This window comes from Meriones unguiculatus, chromosome 12 (assembly GCF_030254825.1).
Source record: "Meriones unguiculatus strain TT.TT164.6M chromosome 12, Bangor_MerUng_6.1, whole genome shotgun sequence".
Classification (NCBI taxonomy): Eukaryota; Metazoa; Chordata; class Mammalia; order Rodentia; family Muridae; genus Meriones; species Meriones unguiculatus.
In genome coordinates this window covers 28,676,416-28,694,067 of record NC_083360.1, presented here as the reverse complement: position 1 = coordinate 28,694,067, position 17,652 = coordinate 28,676,416, and the positions used below count along the sequence as shown (strand labels likewise).

Below are 17,652 nucleotides of genomic sequence, written 5' to 3'. Positions count from 1 at the left end.
ACAGTATCCAAAGCATAGCATCAACCAATAGCTAGAACTTTCTAGTCTTAGTAGCAAAATGGTCTTGGCCTCACTAGGCCCTAAGAGGTTATTGGGGACTACCAGGAATCTTTGGACCATTCTGAGAACTTCTGATCAAGGATGGAATGGTATACATTCATTAAAATCATGAGAGATTAGTAGAATGCACATCAGTGCTAGTGATAGGCACAGAATTCAGAATATATGTTTGTACACAGCTGTGTCTTAGAAAGGTGTTTAAAACAAGCACATTAGAGGGGAAATCCCTTAAGAGGTAAAGGCATTATGACACCCCTTCCTTTACTGCTAGCTCATTGTTTCTTGGGTTCTAAGAGCTGATTCATTTCAGGGCTGTGTGAGTGACAGCTTTGCTCAGACTGGCCTCAAGGATGCTCCCCTAGAGAGCAGCTGTTAGCCTCTCTACCCCTGGCTGGCATTCTCTACTCACTGAGGAGCTCAGGCTCTGAGTGACACCTGGCATGCTGCCGGCCCAGGGACCCAAATACACGCGTGACGTGATCTCTGGTGATGATTTCATCTGCAGTTACAAATGAAAGAGGGACCTCTGTGCAGGAGCAAATTTCACGTTGCTGATGAGAAATTAGTCGCTGTTCGGAAATTCTGCGTCCTTGGTCAGATGGAATGCTCACACCTGGCAGAGCCTCAACAGAGAGCTAAATATACCCCGGGGTGTGGCAACCTCAGAAACCCTGGCTGCTGACCTGGCGGGATCCTCAGGGAGCCATTGTTTTATCTCACAGCAATCAATGCCTGCATTTTATAGCATCTGAAGGCCCTGGGTACCGTGGGGACACTCGCAGGCATGACCTCCAACCCCTACAAATCCCAGCGGTGTGATGTCATTGCTCCTGTTTGCAAGCATTGTGCTGCAATTGGCCTGCCTATCGTAATGGGGTGGGTAGGACTGGGCAGTGGGGTTCAAACCTGCAGGCCAGGAACATGTCTCCCACCGTGCTTTTCCAGTTCTGAGGCCATTGAAAGTCCCGGGCCTGTGTCTGATAGAAACAGCCTGTAATGTTTACTATTGGCTGTCAATGTGATAGGGTCTCAAAAAAGAACCCGGCAGATGTGTCTGGGGCCACATCTGGGAGGGAGTTTGTAGATTGGATTTGCTGAGGAGGGAAGACCCATCCTGAATGTGGGGTGGCACCATCCTACGGGCTGGGGTCTCAGATGGAATAAAATGGGAAATACAGACTGAGTCCTAGATTTGAAATCATTAACAGAGTGTCTCTCTCACGGATGGGGCAGTCCCTCTGTGAGCTGAAGGCGTAGGGCCATTAATAGCAGGGCAATGGCCTCACCTCCTTGAGGCTTCACCCCTTTTATAGGTGGCCACACTGAGTCATGGGGTCAACTTCCCAAGTGACACTCAGCATTGGCCCATCCTTCTGTCCAGACCCTTCTGCTCTCCAGCCATCCCCTTCCCACAGACAGACTCAGTGCTCAGGGGTGGGGGTTCCTGTTCTTCCGACATTGTGGTGCTGATACGCTGTGTGGTACTGGTACACACTGAAAGGCACCTGTGCCATGGAAAGGGGAATCCTGGCTTTTACTTGAAATGGGACCTGTGGATCCATGGCTGGCATGAGTACATCTGGCCATAAGTTGGAATCTTGGGGTGACTTTTGTCCCATATCAGGGTCTCTAGGGCTTCTTTTCCACTGGTGGTCTGCTCTAAGCTAGGGCGCCTCCTCTTTCTGACTCTGAGCACCCTCAAACCCTGAGGTTTGGTGGGTCTCAACAGGACTCTGCTCCGATCTGGAGCCAGGGATAGCTCAAGCCAGCAGGGTGCTTCTCTGATGTGGGTGGCCAGCTGGTATGTCAGCACCTCTTCAGCTGAGTCCATGTACCTAAGAAGGAAATGACACTTACTGATGTGACAGATATCAGGAGACATGTCTCCCAGACCTTAGCCTTCTGCGGAGAGCCCCTGTGCCCCATTACCTCACCCCATCCTCACCCCCTTCCCAGTCCCGTTGTCCTTTAGGCAACTAACACAGTTAGTATGGTACAGTGGCTTGAGGCATGCTGGTAGAGTCATTTCTGTGTCAACCCCTGGGCACGGTTGTCCCTGATGCCATTCCTCCTCCAGAAGTCCCAGCCATTGAGGAAGACAGACAAGATGCTGACTACACATGGTGAGAAAGAATTTCTCAAGGAGGCTGTGGGTGGAACCGGACCCCAATGATATCCTGGCCTGTTGCCTGGAGGAGGTGGTACACAATCAAATAGGAGGTAGACAGACACAGGAGGGAGAGAAGGACCCCTTGCAGGAGGATGTCCTGGAGTAGCTTCATTTGTGCTACCTGCCTTTTGTGTTCCTTGTCTTTTGTGTTTCTGGGTGCTGCACTTGTATGTGACACTGTGAGACTCAGCCCTGGGGTTCCCATGAGGCTGTGTCCAGGAAGGGCCCCCAACCCTGGAGCATGGGTGGAGATGAGGAAGACAGGGAGAAGACAAGTGCCTTGATCACTAGTAATGCAGATTCCTGGGCCCCTGGGCTGTGCTGATGCAGCTGGCCACAATCTGCACTTTCCACAATCCCCACCTCTCCTTTGCACAGGGTTCTGCTGATCTGACCACAAGGGATACCTTGGTGACATCCCGTTTAAGATGCTTATCCACAGAGGGAGGGAAGGGAAGTACCAGGAGCCAGCGGTAACTAAGGGAGGACCTGGGCATTTGCCATTACAGATGGGAGGGGAACAGGTGCCAAAGCCACTTGCTATGTCTCCTCCCAGCCCTCTCTCCTTAGCCTCCCGCCCCCCACTACCCCATCTTGTTTCGGGCCTCTGACTCTGCAGTGGGTTAGGGGTTCCATACAGCTGCAGCAAGGCAAGCCAATCGAGGGGCAAGCTGGGGCAAAGGGACCACGAGCCCAGGGCGACATGACTTCTCATAGGCAAGACTGCTGGTTGGGAAACCCTGGGTCTCTTTCCTGCCCACATCATGACCACAGCCGTGCCCCGGGGTTGCCAGGAGCCAAAGACAGCCACAAATGCTGCAGCCTCTGCAAGCAGTTCAGGAACTGTGCCAAGCTGCCAAGGCTTAGGTAGAAGCTGTGGTCTCCAGGCTTGGTCCTTCGGGCTCAGGACCATTGAGGGCAGTTGTGAGGTCTGGGGACTGGGACACATGCCCTCCACCCTGGAGGTGGAAGGCCGTGGTGAAAACATCACCAGTTCTCTTCCTGGGCATTGTGGGAAGGGGGTGCTCCTGTGTTTTCCCCAGTTAAGGCATATTGCAGTGGTGATAGGACACAGAGTCCTTGCCCTGGGGGAGTTCCTAGCTAGGGACAGGTGACCAAGATGTCTAGAGCCACACAGACCAGGGGAGCCAGAGATGTAGGGAGGGGCCTGAATTGCATGGAGATTCTGACACCACCAGCCATTGCTCTCTGTTCTGTAAAAGGGAGTTAGTCAGGACAGGGACAGAGCCTGTTTCCTGAGGGGCCATCTTGTCCTAAGAGCTGCAGCAGCTCAAGTCTGAGGGGAGTGGCTGGTTACTCCTACCTCCCCATTTGCAGGCCAAGAGCCAGGGCCTGTCACTGAGCAGCCTTCTCCTACTTGGGAGACTGGATCATTCAGAAATCAGCCACCTGACCCACATCAACGCACTTGTGTGTGTGTCTGGCAAGAGCCATTTTCCCAGGTGCCCATGAACTCTGGTGGGCAGAAATGAATTGCAGGGAGAGCTGGGAACTCTGCAGGGATGCTGCGGTTTGCAGGGCAGGAAGAAGCCGCCAATTAAAGCAGGTTGAGTCTGGGCCCTGGGCTGTGGGTTTATGATCCATGATTACAGCTTCCGTTTGTGCAGGGCTGCAGACAGCTCAGAACACTCAGAGACTGGAGATCCATTAGACTTCCCCGAACATCCTCAGAAACATGCAGGGCTCTGGGGGATGAGGGAAGAGAGAGCCAAGGACAGAAAGAGGCCAAGCTGTGATCGGAGGCTCAAGCCCCGGGACTTTCCCACCAACTTCTGATGTTTTGTGACATTCAGTCTGTCAGGACTTGAGTGACTTGTGTAGCCAGGGCAAGGCCAGGCAGGGCGAGGCTAAGGGGAGGTGACATTGTCTGACCTTGGGGTCATGCTGTGTGAGCTCAGAGAGGAGCCCTTAGGCCTGCTGGCTTTGCTGTCCATTGTGGGGTTTCTAAAGGTATTGTCTCCTTGCCCAGGCTTCCTCTGTGCTTTTTCAGCTTCCAAAACAACTCTTGGCTGCCACTTCCCTGCCCTTGATTCTAGAGGACGGGAAAACTGGGTGTCCCCTCTGCTGGCCTGAGTGATGTCACTGAGGAGGTTGACCTCTGCTATGGCTGTGCCCTTGCTTGCTTGTTTTCAAGGTGTTTCATTTTGTTTTGTTTTCATCTTTAGTACCAGCATAGGGCCAGGGAGGTAGGATAAGGCATTTAAGAGGGAGACTTGTTTTGGAAAGAGCATGTGGGTCCTCGCCGCCCGTGAAGGACTGTTGCTGCAGTCTGCTTCCTCCAGCTTTTCTCCGTGGTCTCTGGACCTCCTCTTGCCTGGGTACCACAACTGCTCTCCTCACAGCCCTGTTTCCTGAGCCTCCACCCGGCATCAAACCTCCTTTTCCTTCTGAGGGTGACTGACCCCACTGCCTATGCCCTGCTGTGGCTCAGCCATACTCTCTCCCTGTCTCCAGGTGAGGAGCAGCTTTTGTTTGGGTGTGTTATGTTTGATTTTTTTTTAATTGTAAATATTTACAGCATAAAATTTACTCTTTAAACTATGTTTAAGTGCCCAGTTAAGTGACACTAGTAAGTCATCCATTTCCAGAACTCTTTCGTTCAAAACTCTTTCCCCACTGACCCCAGCCCCCTCCTTGCCTCTCCCACCATTCTCTGTTCTGTCTTCGTGTACTTGTGTGTACCTTTGAGACCTTGTATGAATGGATTTCTTCTGTGTTTGTCTCTCAGCAACTAGCTTTTCTCACCAGTTCAATGTCCTCAAGCTTCGTCTGTCCATGTTGCAGCAGATGGGAAAATGTCCTTCTTCCCCCTCTCTGAGATGGAGTCTTGCTATATAGTCCAGAGTGGTCTGAAAGATGCAATTCTCCTGCCTCAGTCACCCAAGTGGTGAGCTTACAATAGGGTGCCATCATCCCTCGATGTCCTTTCCTTTGAAGTCTGAGTTCATGGTTTGGACAGACATTGTGTTTGTTCATGATGATGGACATTGGGTAGTGACAGCTGGATGTGATCGCTGTGTTACGGTGAAGCTGGCATGGGATACCTATTTGATGTCCCTGGTTTTGTGTATATGTCAGAAGTAGAATTGCTGTATCATGTGGCAGGTTCTTGGGTGTTTTGGGGACTGCCATGTTGTTTTCTGGAGTGTCTGCACTGTTGGGCATTTGATGTGATTATTTCTGGGATGGCAGCCTCACAGTAGCTTGGCTGAGGGCTGCCTTCTCACTGCCCCTCCCTGACCTCCCATCACCTTCTCACATTCCCTGGCCCCACCCTGCTGAGTTGTGGAGATTTCCGCCCAGGCCTCTCTTACTCCCCATAGCCATGCCTTTGCATGGGCTATTTCCTGTCTTAGGTAGTCTTTCCTCCCCATCCCTGTCACCCACCTCCTTATGATTTCCCATCTGGTGGCTGACTGTTGTGCTCTTCAGGGAGGGTGCTGAAGTGGGGTAGGGAGAGCTCAGCTGTTGGCTGCCCCTTGCTCTTCTCTCTTGGCTGACACAATACTGTCGGTCTGTCCAGGGTCTGTTTCATGTCTACTCACTTTAATGAGGTACCCCTGGAAAGGGGATGCCTCTGCCAGCTCTGGATACCCTTATCCTTCAGCTTCTGAGGCCTTAGAACCTTCTGGAAACTGCATGGCTCCACAGCATTGGGCCAAGTGTCCAGACATCTGGAGATGGCAGTGCCAGGCTGCAGAAAGGTCTGGAGACCTTGGAGAGACATGGGTTCTCCCCTACCAGAGACCAGAGCTCCAAGGCCCAGGCAGAGTTTGTCTGGGGAAAGCCCATGCTCGGTTCTGGCTGATGATCTCTTGCTAAGCTCAATAGAAGTCTTTTATGAGGACATTGATCTCATCCTGAACGCTCTACTCCAACCTCGTCACCATTCAAAGCCTTGTTGTCAGAGTTTACAGCTACCATTTTGTCTGGAAGCTCTGGGACTCTGAGGGATGATGGGTTGCTGACCCACAGACCTGCCTCAGGGCGGCATGGGGCATCTATCCAGTTAGCCCTGCCAGGGCCCCGTCTACCTCATGTGTGCTTCACTACCTCAGGTAGAGAGGGTGGCTGTAGGCAGTTTTATGTTAGTTTGTTTTTTTCAATCATGGAATTGTAGATACAGCACAGCATTACCCACTGAACCGTTTTAGGAGGATAGCTCAGGGCGCTGAGTACACTGTCAGTGTTACCGTCACTACCTCCCACCTCCAGAACTTTCCATCTTATACAATGGAAGTCCATTGTGCATGGTGGCACAGGCCTTTAACCCCAGCCCTCAGTGGATATCTGTGAGTTACAGGCTAGTCTGGTTTAGCTCCAGGGGATCATAGTGAGACCCAATTTAAAACAAAACGAAACAAAACAAAACAAAACAACAAAAAGACAAAAAACTGGAAGTGGTACTCTTGAGACCAGCCTACCCTTTCCCACCTTGGCCTGGCCCTCACCATTCTTTCTCTCAGTGTGAGTTCTTCCCACTGGTGGCCTCGTCTGAGTGGAACCACATCCTCCCATCCTTTGGTGACTTAGCCTAATGTCCTCAGGGCTTGCCCACATGATAACGTGTCAGAAAGCCCTTCCTTTTAAGACCGGATGCTGTTCCACTGTGGATGGGACATGTCCGCCTCTCCACATCTGACTGTGGGTCCCAGTGTCCCAGTGAAGCCAGGTGGAGGAGCAACCTGCCTAGGCACCAGCCTCTGGGGGTGGGGTACTGAGGTCCTGGGTTACCTACTTCCCTTTGGAGCCTGCCTCATCCTTGTCTCGTTTCCTGTTCAGCAGCCAGCAGCCAGATACTCCAACCACATGCTAGTTCACCCAGAACTGATTGGTTCTGCTCCCCACCCTACTCCTGGCTGAGCCACCTAATCTACTCAGTCCCACTTCCAGAACTCACAGTTGGGTAGCATTGACATGTGTGTGTAGTGTATCTCTCTCTCTCTCTCTCTCTCTCTCTCTCTCTCTGTGTGTGTGTGTGTTGGGGTGGGGGTAAGATAGATTGGCTGGCTGTGTTTGAAAGGGTACCAGAGGCGGTAGGACAAGAGAGAAAATTAGACTTCAAAGCATACTTTTCAATTCTGTGACAGATGGGGAAACTAAGGCAAGGGGTGGTTTGCACAGCTGCGAAGCATTTCTGAGCTCCAGTGCCATCTGTGTTTCTGCAGAGGTCTTTGAAGGGCAAGCAAGTGAGTCGGGCTCCATCTTATTGCTGGTGGAATTAGCTTCTGCTCCATCAACTTTCCACTAGCTTTAACAAAATATGTATTTTTTTTGGGGGGGGGAAGATTATAAGCATGCAGAGAAATTGTAAAAATAAATAGTGGCGAACACCCCATGACCCACCTCACTGGGCACACTGGCTGCTGACATCTTGTTATGGTTTGCCCTGCCTGTTCTGAACAGAAAGGCAGCTTATTTGTCTCACAGTTCCAGTGGCAGGAAAGCTCAGGAGTCATTTTGCTGGCACCTAGTAAGCATGGCAGTGAAGCAGAAAGGAAGCTAGGAGCTGGTCAAGTGCATTAACATCTGGCCACATGGGATGGCCTGATGCCATAGCAGCCAGCACTCCTGATAACTCATCCACCTCACGGGGCCCAGTCAGTCCCACGAGGCTTGCATGAATCCTTCCCAGGGCTGAGTCCCCATGATCCATCCATTCATTTCCCGTGGCCCTTACCGCATGCTGCTTCCACTACCTGGGGAGCGAGCTTCCATCGCAGGCAGGTCACTCACAGGTGTCCTTAGGAGTGTTTTTCTCTTTTCCCTGGAGATCCTGTCTAGACTCACACCATGGCTGGCTGTCCTATTTCTTCTTCCTCTGTCCTTTGTTCTAGAATTCACCTTCTGTCTTTTTGCTTTTGTTTCATGTCACTGATGTGCTTGAGGAGTCCAGACCTGTTTGCTTGAGGCATGTCTTGCATCAGCTTGGTCTGAGTCTGTGGGTTTGCACTGACTAAACACAGCTGTGTGTGCCCTGAAAGCATGAAAATGCCCCCGAGTGGCTCAGCATGCATGTGAGATAGAAGGGGAAAGACGTTCCTGTAGGTTGGATGGCCACACAAGAATGCCTTCTGTCAAATCACCCTCCCCAAGAGTAGTCCCACACAGAAAGGGACACAGGGTCCCTTTTCCACACTAGGGGGTCAGAAGGTGGAGCAGCCTGTTGGGCACTGGCCTCTGAACTGGATGCCAGGGCTCTGGTGGTGCCTGGTTCCATTTGGAGCTTGCCCAATTGTGTGCAGCGGCCAGTGGCCTACGGCTTTATCCATGCCCTGACCAGACTGGACACCAAGTCTGATGGGAGAGGGGCATGTCAGTGTCCTGGCCCTGGGGCCCCTTACATGCATCTGTGGACTTTCCATCCACTCCTTCTTTGTCTTTTGTCCGGCTGTGTGTCATGTCCTTGTTGATTCAGGGGAGAGCCAGAATGTGGACTGCGTTGTCATGGCAGCTGCTGAGTGGCCTGCATCTTGTCACACAGGGAGAGGAGTCACTTCTGGTTTTAGTCTGGCTTATGGAGCTGGGAAGGGTGTGTGCTGGGGGTGCAGCAGGGTGGTGGCTTCCTGCCTGGAGCAGGGTATTGTTGGACTCAGAGGCAGGGCGTGGTAGGGAGAGGGCCTCTGAAGGGGGAATGTAGACCCTGGCCCTTCAGATCCTTTATTCATTTGATTACCTTGACCACCTATGGCCCTGAGACACCCCCTTCCCCTATCCTGTATTCCTGGCTTGCCCTGGCTCTTTCTGCCTCTGCTGTCTTCTTGCCTCAGGGCCTTCCCATCCCCTCTATGGGGACCTGTTCTTGCCTTCTTCAGCTTCTTATTATCATTTGAAGGTTGGTGTGACCATCCTTGTTCCCTAGAGAGGTCCCCCTGTGCCTTCAAGCAGCTGGGAGCTCACCCCTTACCTTCTCTATACTGTACTGACCAGAGTCAGCCTGGCAGGTTGCTTACCTGTCTATTATCAGCCACCCCGAGCCAGTGAGAGACATGTAAGATGAGATTATATGTTCCTTGCCTGTGGCATATGCCTAGCCCCATAGGCCCTCCTAAGGGTGCGGAGAGCAGCACTGTGTGTCCTGAATAGAGAACTTCTGCCTAAGGAGCTCTGCTGTCCAGCATCAGGATTGTATTCCACTGAGGCCAAGACCTGTGGGTTCCTTAGGGATCATGGGTACTACTCTGTGAGGAGTTGTGTGGTGCACTGTCCCATGGTGGCATGGCTTGATATGTGGGTGAGCACAGGTGGGCTGGCCGCCAGGGTGCCCACGGCAAAGGAACATGGGGATAGGCAAGGGGTGGGTCTGAGGGAGGCTTAGGGATAGGCTGAGCTGTCTCAAAATGCAGAGCTGAGGGGTTTCCTCTTAATCTGGGAGGGCTCATGAACCCTTCATCTAGGGATCCCCAGGCCAGGAGGGCAGGGGTTGAGGCCAGTGGCAGCAGAGAGAATGGGATGCCCCATAAGGTATGAAGGGAAAGTGGTATGGGTACTTATGTCTGGCTCTGGTTGATCCAGGTCACCTTGATGAAAGTGGGAAGAAGGGTGCTTTAGGAGGGAGGGATGTGCTCCAGAGAATCACCCAATTTCGAGCCTCAGCTCGCTGCGGTCAATGTGAGTTCATGGAGCTAGAGTAGGGCAGTCCCATCTAGTCTGACTGCTGTCCTTAGAAGAAAAAAGGCAGATGGTAGACAGGACCAGAAGGCGATGGGATGGCCTTGGGAGTAGTACAGCTATGAGCCAATGACAGCCTGATGGCCCGTGATCAACAAGACAGGAAGGAGGTGGGGAAAGGCCCTTCCTGCATCCCAGAAAGGATGCAGGACTGGCATTCATTGACTTGGGGCCTCTGCTCTCTGTAACTGTGGGGAATCAATGCCTGTTATTCATGGGACTTTGTGCCAGTTGGCCTGAATATTGACAGGAACTGGCAGGAAGGCCTGCCCTGAGGGCCAGCCATGCCCCACGCACTTCTTCTCCTTGGCCTCCTGAAGCGTAGGTTAGGTCACGTCTTTTATTTACAGGTGGACAGACAGGCCCCAAGGAAAGGTCTCTGGGCCAAGGTCACAGGCTGCTGGGTAAAAGAACTAAGTGGCAGCCTGGAGGCAGCTGGGTGAGGACAAGCTTTGCTCTGACAATTGAGAAGACAGCAGTGAGCCATTTCCTGGTTCTGAGAGAGGGTGCGGGACACCCAGGAAGGCACCCAGTATGCAGCTAAGCTGGAGGCTAGGTACTAAGGAGAGAGTAAGACTGACATTTCTTCCCAGGAGCTAGGAAAGGTCTCCAGTCCCTCCAATCCTGAGTTTGTATGTCTTTGAAGAGGCATTGATGTCTTGTTTACTTTAAAGTCACATTGAAAATCTCTGCCATGTCATAAGTGTTTCTGGTACCTGCATTTACTTTTTCAAAAGTGAAGCTGTTAGTCTAGTTGGAGAATCCCTCAGCTGAAAATATAAAACTCAAAATGCTCTAAACCCTGAACTTTCGGTGCTCCAGCATAATGCCAGAAATGGAAATTTCCACAGCGCACACTTTCATTTTCAGGCACAGAATTATTTAAAATATGATGTCAAGTTACCTTTTGACTGCAGAAGATCGACATGAGGTAAATGAGTGTGAGATTTAGGCCAGGGCCCCTGCAATCCAATTATGCATATGCAAATATCCTAAGATTCCATTATGCATAGGAAATATCCTGAGCTCAGACATACTTCCTGAAGCCTTAGCGCTTTCAGAAGTTAGAAATCAAAAATGCTTGGTGGTCCTAGGCATCTTGGATCATGGATGCTCAGTTGTAATCTCGACCGTTGATACTGCTGTGATGGGTGGAAATTGTGACGCTGGGGTGTCGGGCTGTGGTGAAAATGGGAATAAGGGATCCCCAGGGTGGGGCACCTCTCAGACCATCAGTAGAGCTCAAAAGAGAGATGAATTGGATGAGCTGCACCATGGTTCCCAAACCTTTGCTTCCTCCAGCAAATGCCTCTTTCCCAGAAACTTCCAGGCTCCTTTGGGTCTGAGCTGGTTTCTAAGTGCTGCTGGGGTGCAGGCAGCAGCCTTGGGAGTTGTTGTGAGGCAAAGAATGAGAGGAGGTGAGTTGTTCTGGTGGGGTGAGTGGAGGTTCCACTTTGGGTGTATCCAAACAGCTCACCTCTTCCTTTTAAATCTTGCTTTTCGGCCTGTCGCCTCCTCCCTGCCAGGACAGCTGTGGGGGTTGGGATAGAATGTTCTGCACTGCAGGTGTCGACCCGTTCTTCTGCATGAAATCAGTTTAGTGGGTCGGGTGCAGCATACTTTACATAAGAAGTTGAACTGAATAGGAACCGGCAGAGCGCATCGCTCTCGCAATAAGGACGAGCGAGGCTTCGAGGAGGCCTGGCACATACTTAATGTCACATTAGCCAAATCATTGCTAAGTATGGGAGGCTGAGAAAAACAAACAACAAAACAAGACAACAAACAAACAAACCCACAGAAGCAAAACAAAACAAAACAAAAACCCCAAACCAGCCCTGTCACCTGGAATTGTTACCTTAGTCGGAAAACAGTGTTGTAGGTGGGATTGTGTTAAAAATGCTGAGACAGGAGCCTGCCTAGGATCATGAGACAGAGCACCCCCTCCCCATCACAGACATTTTTACAAGAAAGGGGAGAGTGCAGAGAGAGAGTACAAACAGCCCCACAGGGAAGGAGGAACATTGCAGAGGCAGAGATGGGAGTCAGCAGTCAGAGCAGCAGGAAAGGCAAGGATGGAATCTCTTCTTGAGCCTCCAGAGAAGCCTGTCTGTGCCTATGCCTGAACTTTCCAGTGACCCCTCACTTGGCCTCTGGTCCCTGGAAATGTACTAAGTACCTAGTCTGCGATGATTTGTACCAGGTGACTCAGGGGACTGATAGACCCACAGCAGAGCAGCCCAAGGACACAGGCATCCATCGACGATGAATTCTCTTTTTAAAGAAGTCTTATTTGCTTTATGTGCATGAGTGTTTACCTGCATGTATGTATGCACACTGTGTATATGCCTGGGGCCCACAGAGGTCAGGAGAAAGTGTCGGATGCCCTGAGGCTTTGAGCTACCAAGCTAGTGCTGGGAAGCAATCCAGGTCATCTGGAAGAGCAACCAGTGTTGGAAACTGATCAGACACTTCTCCAGCCCCAACAATGAGTTCTTATCCCTTGGTGGGCTGGGGATGAGCTGCCCTCCATGGGTGTGGTGGCTACTCTGTTCCTTTTCTCTCCTCTGTCTGGGCCCACGGGCTACCACACTAGAGGAAGCAGGAGTGGCCAGGCTTGCTTGCTCAGGCTTGCAATGGGAATGGGTCACACATGGTCACTTCTACCATTGGTCCAAACCAACCACATGACCTTGCCTGCACAGAGTCCTGGCACTACTAATGGTGAGAGGCTGTGGATTCTAGTGGGGTGAATTCCGCCTGAGGTGGTTTGGACAGGAACGGTCCCCATAGACTCGTGTGTTTGAGTGCTTGGCCTTTAGGGAGTGGCACAATTGAACGTTGTGTGGCCTTGTTGGAGTCGGTGTGGCCTTGCTGGAGAAAGTGTGTCACTGTGGGGGTGGGCTGTGAGGTTTTATATGCTCAAGCTACACCCAGGGTGGTTCACAGTCACTTCTGCTGCCTCTGGACTCAAAATGTAGAACTCTTAAGGACTTCCCCAGCTCCATCTCTGCCTGCAGGTCTCCATGTTTCCCACCATGATGATAATGGACTAAACCTCCGAAGCTGTAAGCCAGCCCAAATGAAATGTTTTCCTTTATAAGAGTTGCTGTGGTCATGGTGTCTCTTCACAGCAATAAAGCCGTAACTAAGATAACACCCACCGCAGGTAAATACACCTGTGTGTGTCAGAGGACGCTGTTTGCAGTGCACAGGGCTGTTTATATGTGCAGTTTGGAAGCCACTACCCAACGACAGTGGACATGGTACAAGAGGCTCTGGCTGTTCACATCAGCCTCAGAGTTCAGCCTCAGAGGTTTTAGGACTGTGCTTCTTCTCTCTCTGAGACCTTCCACATCAGCATGGAAGGTTCCATGAAGGGCAGGCATAGGAGGAGATGCAGACAGAGCATAGAACATGAGTGCCAAGTGCATCATGTGTCCTCTATGTACTCCCTCTTTCAGTGTGGACCAGGCAGGTGGAGAGGTTGAGTAGGCCAAGTTTATTCTGCAGCATCCCTGGGATAGTCTGCCCACAGGACACTGGCCTCGGCACGCCCAGTGAATTGCTCTTTCCACTTGATACTCAGCATACAGGGCGCTTGAGGTCAGCTTCACTATGCCTAGGGTATCTGTCTTTCCACTTGGCATTCCCTATCTCCCAATAGTCCAGCAGCTCTAGAAAGCAGGGCTTTAATCATCCATGAGCACCCCTTGATGGTGCTGTTAGGGCAGCTGGGAACACTGGTACAGGCTGTGGCCTATACACGGAACCCTGAGGGTTCCTGTGTAAGCTCACTGTCCCTGGCACAAACCTGGGGCCTAGCAGTTTCCCCACCCTGCCAGTGCCTTGTCAGAGTTCCCTTTCCGGATGCTGGAAAACAGGTGCATCTCTGGAGCGGCAGTGCGGCAGGATGCTATTTCAGTGTTCCAGGAAGGGCTTGGCCCTGCCCTGTGTTGGCCTTGGGGGTGGTAGCTGCCACGTGACCCTCTGGCATGTCACTGGGAGATGTGTCAGCCACAGAGGCTACAGAGAATCTCCACTCTCGCAGCTGCCACCTGAAGCCTCCACAGCGCTGGGCCCAGCCTTGGGAGGAGAGCTACTGGCACTTCAGGAGGAGGCCGCTCCATGGGGATGCCTGAAGGAGGGACAGGTAAAGCTCAGAATAGCTCTGTGTTCACAGCAACCAGCCGAGAAGGAGGACTCAGCTTCTAGATAGAAGGAAAAATCCTGAGGCCCATGGATGAGCTTGGAGGGTGGATCCTGAAAGAAGGGTGTGCTGTCCAACTTGGTGTCTTGTGAGTAGGGTGAAAGCCAATCAGATTCAGGCTTCGGGGACTTTCACAAACAGTCTGTGGGGTGAGGTGGACAACCCATATGGTAGATGAAGAAACTGAGACTCACAGAAAGGAAGCCCAGCAGATAATGGACTCCAGCACCTCTGACCTACGTTTGGGCTTGGGTTGCTGGCTTGTGACTCTTTGTGCCTGTTCTCTTTCTTCAAAACAATGATTGCCAAAGGGGTCTTGTTGTTCCCCAGGGAACATTTAGCAATATCTGGAAGTATTTGTGATGGTCATAGCTGGTGAAGAGGTAGATAATATATGGAAGGCGGGGTCAGGGTCCCAGGACATATGCCCCACTGCATTGACAGTTACCCTAAGGACTATAATAAGAATGTTCCTTCTCCCCCCATAGAGAATGGGGCAGGGCATGCCCCTGAGATAAAAACATTAAGTCTAGGGGGCTGTGTATTGGTAAGATGACTTTCAGGATAAGCATGGTGGGAAGAGACAGGTCTGGGGCCCAGAGAGAGGGGATGGTGGGAAAGGGGCTGGACCTAGAACAGAGGACTGAGATGGTGCAGAGTTGTGCAGGCTTCAGGGTAACCAGCTCTAGCCAGGCTCCTCCACTCACAATTCTCCCACCCTCCTATGAGAACCAGGTACAGTGCCTGGCAGGTCTGTAAGGAGTAGGATCCAGGCAGTCCTCTCTGGCTGACCTGCAGGATCTTTCCAGCAGCAAGGAACATAGCCTACATCCTTGTTCCCTGGATGCTGGTGCGAACAACACACACTTGATGTTTGTTTTAGTTAGGGTTTCTCTTGCTGTGACGAAACACCATGACCAAAAGGCAACATGGGGAGAAAAGGATTTATTCAACTTACCCCTCCATATCCCTGTTCATCATGGAAGGAAGTCAGGGCAGGAACTCAAATAGGGCAGGAACCTGGAGGCAGGGGCTGATGCAAAGGCCATGGAGGGGTGCTGCTTACTGGCTTGCTCAGTTTGCTTTCTTATAGACCAGAGGGCTGCTAGCTCAGAAATGGCACTACCGCCATGGGCTGGGCCCTCCCCCATCAATCGCTAATTAAAAGAATGCCCTACAGCCTGATATTACCGAGGCATTTTCTCAACTGAAGTTCCCTCCTTTCAGATAGCTTGTATCAAGTCGACTTAAAACCATTCAGCACAACACTGCACCCCCAAAGGTGAGAGGGGTAGCTGTCCCACCACCAGTTGGCTGGAGGAAGGAGGGCTCGCTGCTGGCCACAGAGCTGGCTGGAAGGGAGCTGGTGGCTGGATCCTTAGCCTCCCACTTCCCCACTATTGTGAAGATACCACGGATGCCGGAGCTGGGGACATGTCACCATGTCCATTTCCTAAATGGCTGTCTCCTCTGTGGGGAGCCAGTGCATTTGGCTCATCCATAGCAAAGAGCAGACAGCAGTCTCGAGAACACAGCTGCACCACTGTAAGCTGCACTGCTGCTCGTCGGAGGAAGAGGCCGGGAGGAGACTGCGGAGACCTGGCATCTGCTGAGGCACACAGCGGCAGGGAGGATGCTGTTCTATTTATGGGAAGTTATAGAAAGAGCTGAAATGTAAAAGGCTAAGATTAAAAAACTGGATAAATATTCATTATCTTGGATTGGGCAACAGTTTCTTAGAAATGTCTCCAAGAACATAAACTACGGAAGAAAACCCAGAGGAAGAAAAACCAGAGAAATCAGGTTTTCATCAGAGCCGAAACCATTTGCGCTGCAAAGAACACTGAGGAAGTGACAGTACAGCTCGGAGGATGACCTTCACATCCAGTCAAGGGTATGAAGGGTATGATGCCACAGATGACAGCCAGTGCAAAGCCAGGCGGAGAAGCCTGTGTTTTCATGAAAGACAGCTAAACATATTTAGCATCACTAACCAGGGACAGGCCAATCAAGATCAGGAGGAGCACCTCACCTCTACCAGGATGTTGAAAATAAGGGGTTGGGGTTCCTCAGGGTTGGAAGTGAAAGTGGAACTTAGGATCCAGTTGAGAAGAGACCATGTTCTGAAGCAGTTTGAGTTCAATAAAGCCCTTCCTCAGAGGTCTGCAGGCACCCAGAGCATTGACAGTGAAGTCAGGGCCTCCCCTTGGGAGCATGGCCTCTACCTTGGGAGAGGACATCACTGTGTATTCTCACTTACTACGGCACCTAGAACTAGAACAGCCATCAACAGCATAAGGTGCTGGCAATGGCATGTCCCCAAGCTCTTGTTGCTCTTTGGATCTCCAACAATAGTGAACTGCTCATGTAATTACAAGGTATTTTTGTCTCTGTGTCTCCGGAAACTGGCCTGGCCAGGACTGGTCACAGCAGGCTGGCAGGCCATGATGGGGTGTTGGCTCACCCTGTCCACCCTTTATCATTCTTGTGCTCTGTGACTGGACGCTGCTGGCATGAGCAAATTGCCCGGAAGCCTGCTTCTTGGGCATGGCCTGTCAGAATATCAGTCTGGTTATAGGTCAGCTTTCCAGGTTCCCAGCCAGCAGTTCTGATCTCAGCTTTTATTAGTCGTTCAGGAAATGTCTTCCCAACAGTAGCCTTCTTTGGACCTTCATGAGAAGAGCCAAGAGGTCAAGGGGAGGGAGGCTGACGGACAGGGAACCAGCTCCATCAGGCCCACCCTTGCTCTGCATGTCTCATGCTGTCTTGCCTTGCTGAGTTACAGAGCCCCCCTAAGCCTTATATCCTTTAGCTGGCCCATCAGTAACAGTGCCTCTTAATACTAGTCGGTGGCCAAACCAAGATGAGAGCCAACTGTGTATTCACACCCAGCAGGCACATTTGGAACCCGGTCATCACATGACCTGAAACAGCCTGCACCGGTGAGGAGATGCTTCCTTCAATTCGTTGTATCTATTTGTTTATACATCAGTTCTCATGTAGCCCAGGCTGGCCTTGAATGTGCTCCTTGTTGGACGATGACCTAGAACTTCTGATCCTCCTGAGTGCACGGATTACAGGTGTGAGCCACTACAGTCAACTTACGCAGACCTGGGGCTTAGAACCCAGGGCTTCTGCGTACTAGGTGAGCACTGAGACCCACTGAGCTTCCTCTCCAGCCCTGAGCTGATGACTTTAGTGCTACTAATTCATGTGCACCCCAAGTTGGGGCCCCTCCTTCCCCCATTGCTTTGTGTTGGACTCAAAGCCAAGGCTTTGGATCACATGAGGACTCACAGCTGGTCTGCTGGGTGGTGTCTGCTGGTTATCCATCTACAGAAGTGTGTTGGAGGTTCCTGCTCTCGGATGAGCCCATCTGGGGAACCGAGAGCTAGTTTAATCAGATGTCTGCCTATACCCTCTGGGGTATAGCCCTGGGCTAGGTCGTGATGGAATGAGCCAGTACTGGGCCTGGCTGTTAGGAGATGATTGATTGACCCAGATGCACTTCCTGTTTCCT

At 51.5% G+C, this 17,652-nt stretch overlaps 1 protein-coding gene across 11 annotated transcripts in view; it reads left to right on the top strand.

Annotated features, from left to right (window-relative positions):
- Ablim2 (actin binding LIM protein family member 2) overlaps window positions 1-17,652 on the top strand; it is a 120,064-nt gene that overhangs the window by 12,919 nt on the left and 89,493 nt on the right. For 10 of the 11 annotated variants that reach the window (XM_060365447.1, XM_060365445.1, XM_060365442.1 and 7 more), the window contains exon 1: window positions 14,036-14,075. The exons of the other annotated variant lie outside the window; for it this stretch is intronic. In XM_060365447.1, the coding sequence (XP_060221430.1) occupies window positions 14,051-14,075 (25 nt within the window). In that variant the 5' untranslated portion in view covers window positions 14,036-14,050. Of the gene's footprint in view, window positions 1-14,035; window positions 14,076-17,652 lie in introns of those variants that run through there. 11 annotated transcript variants of the gene reach the window in all.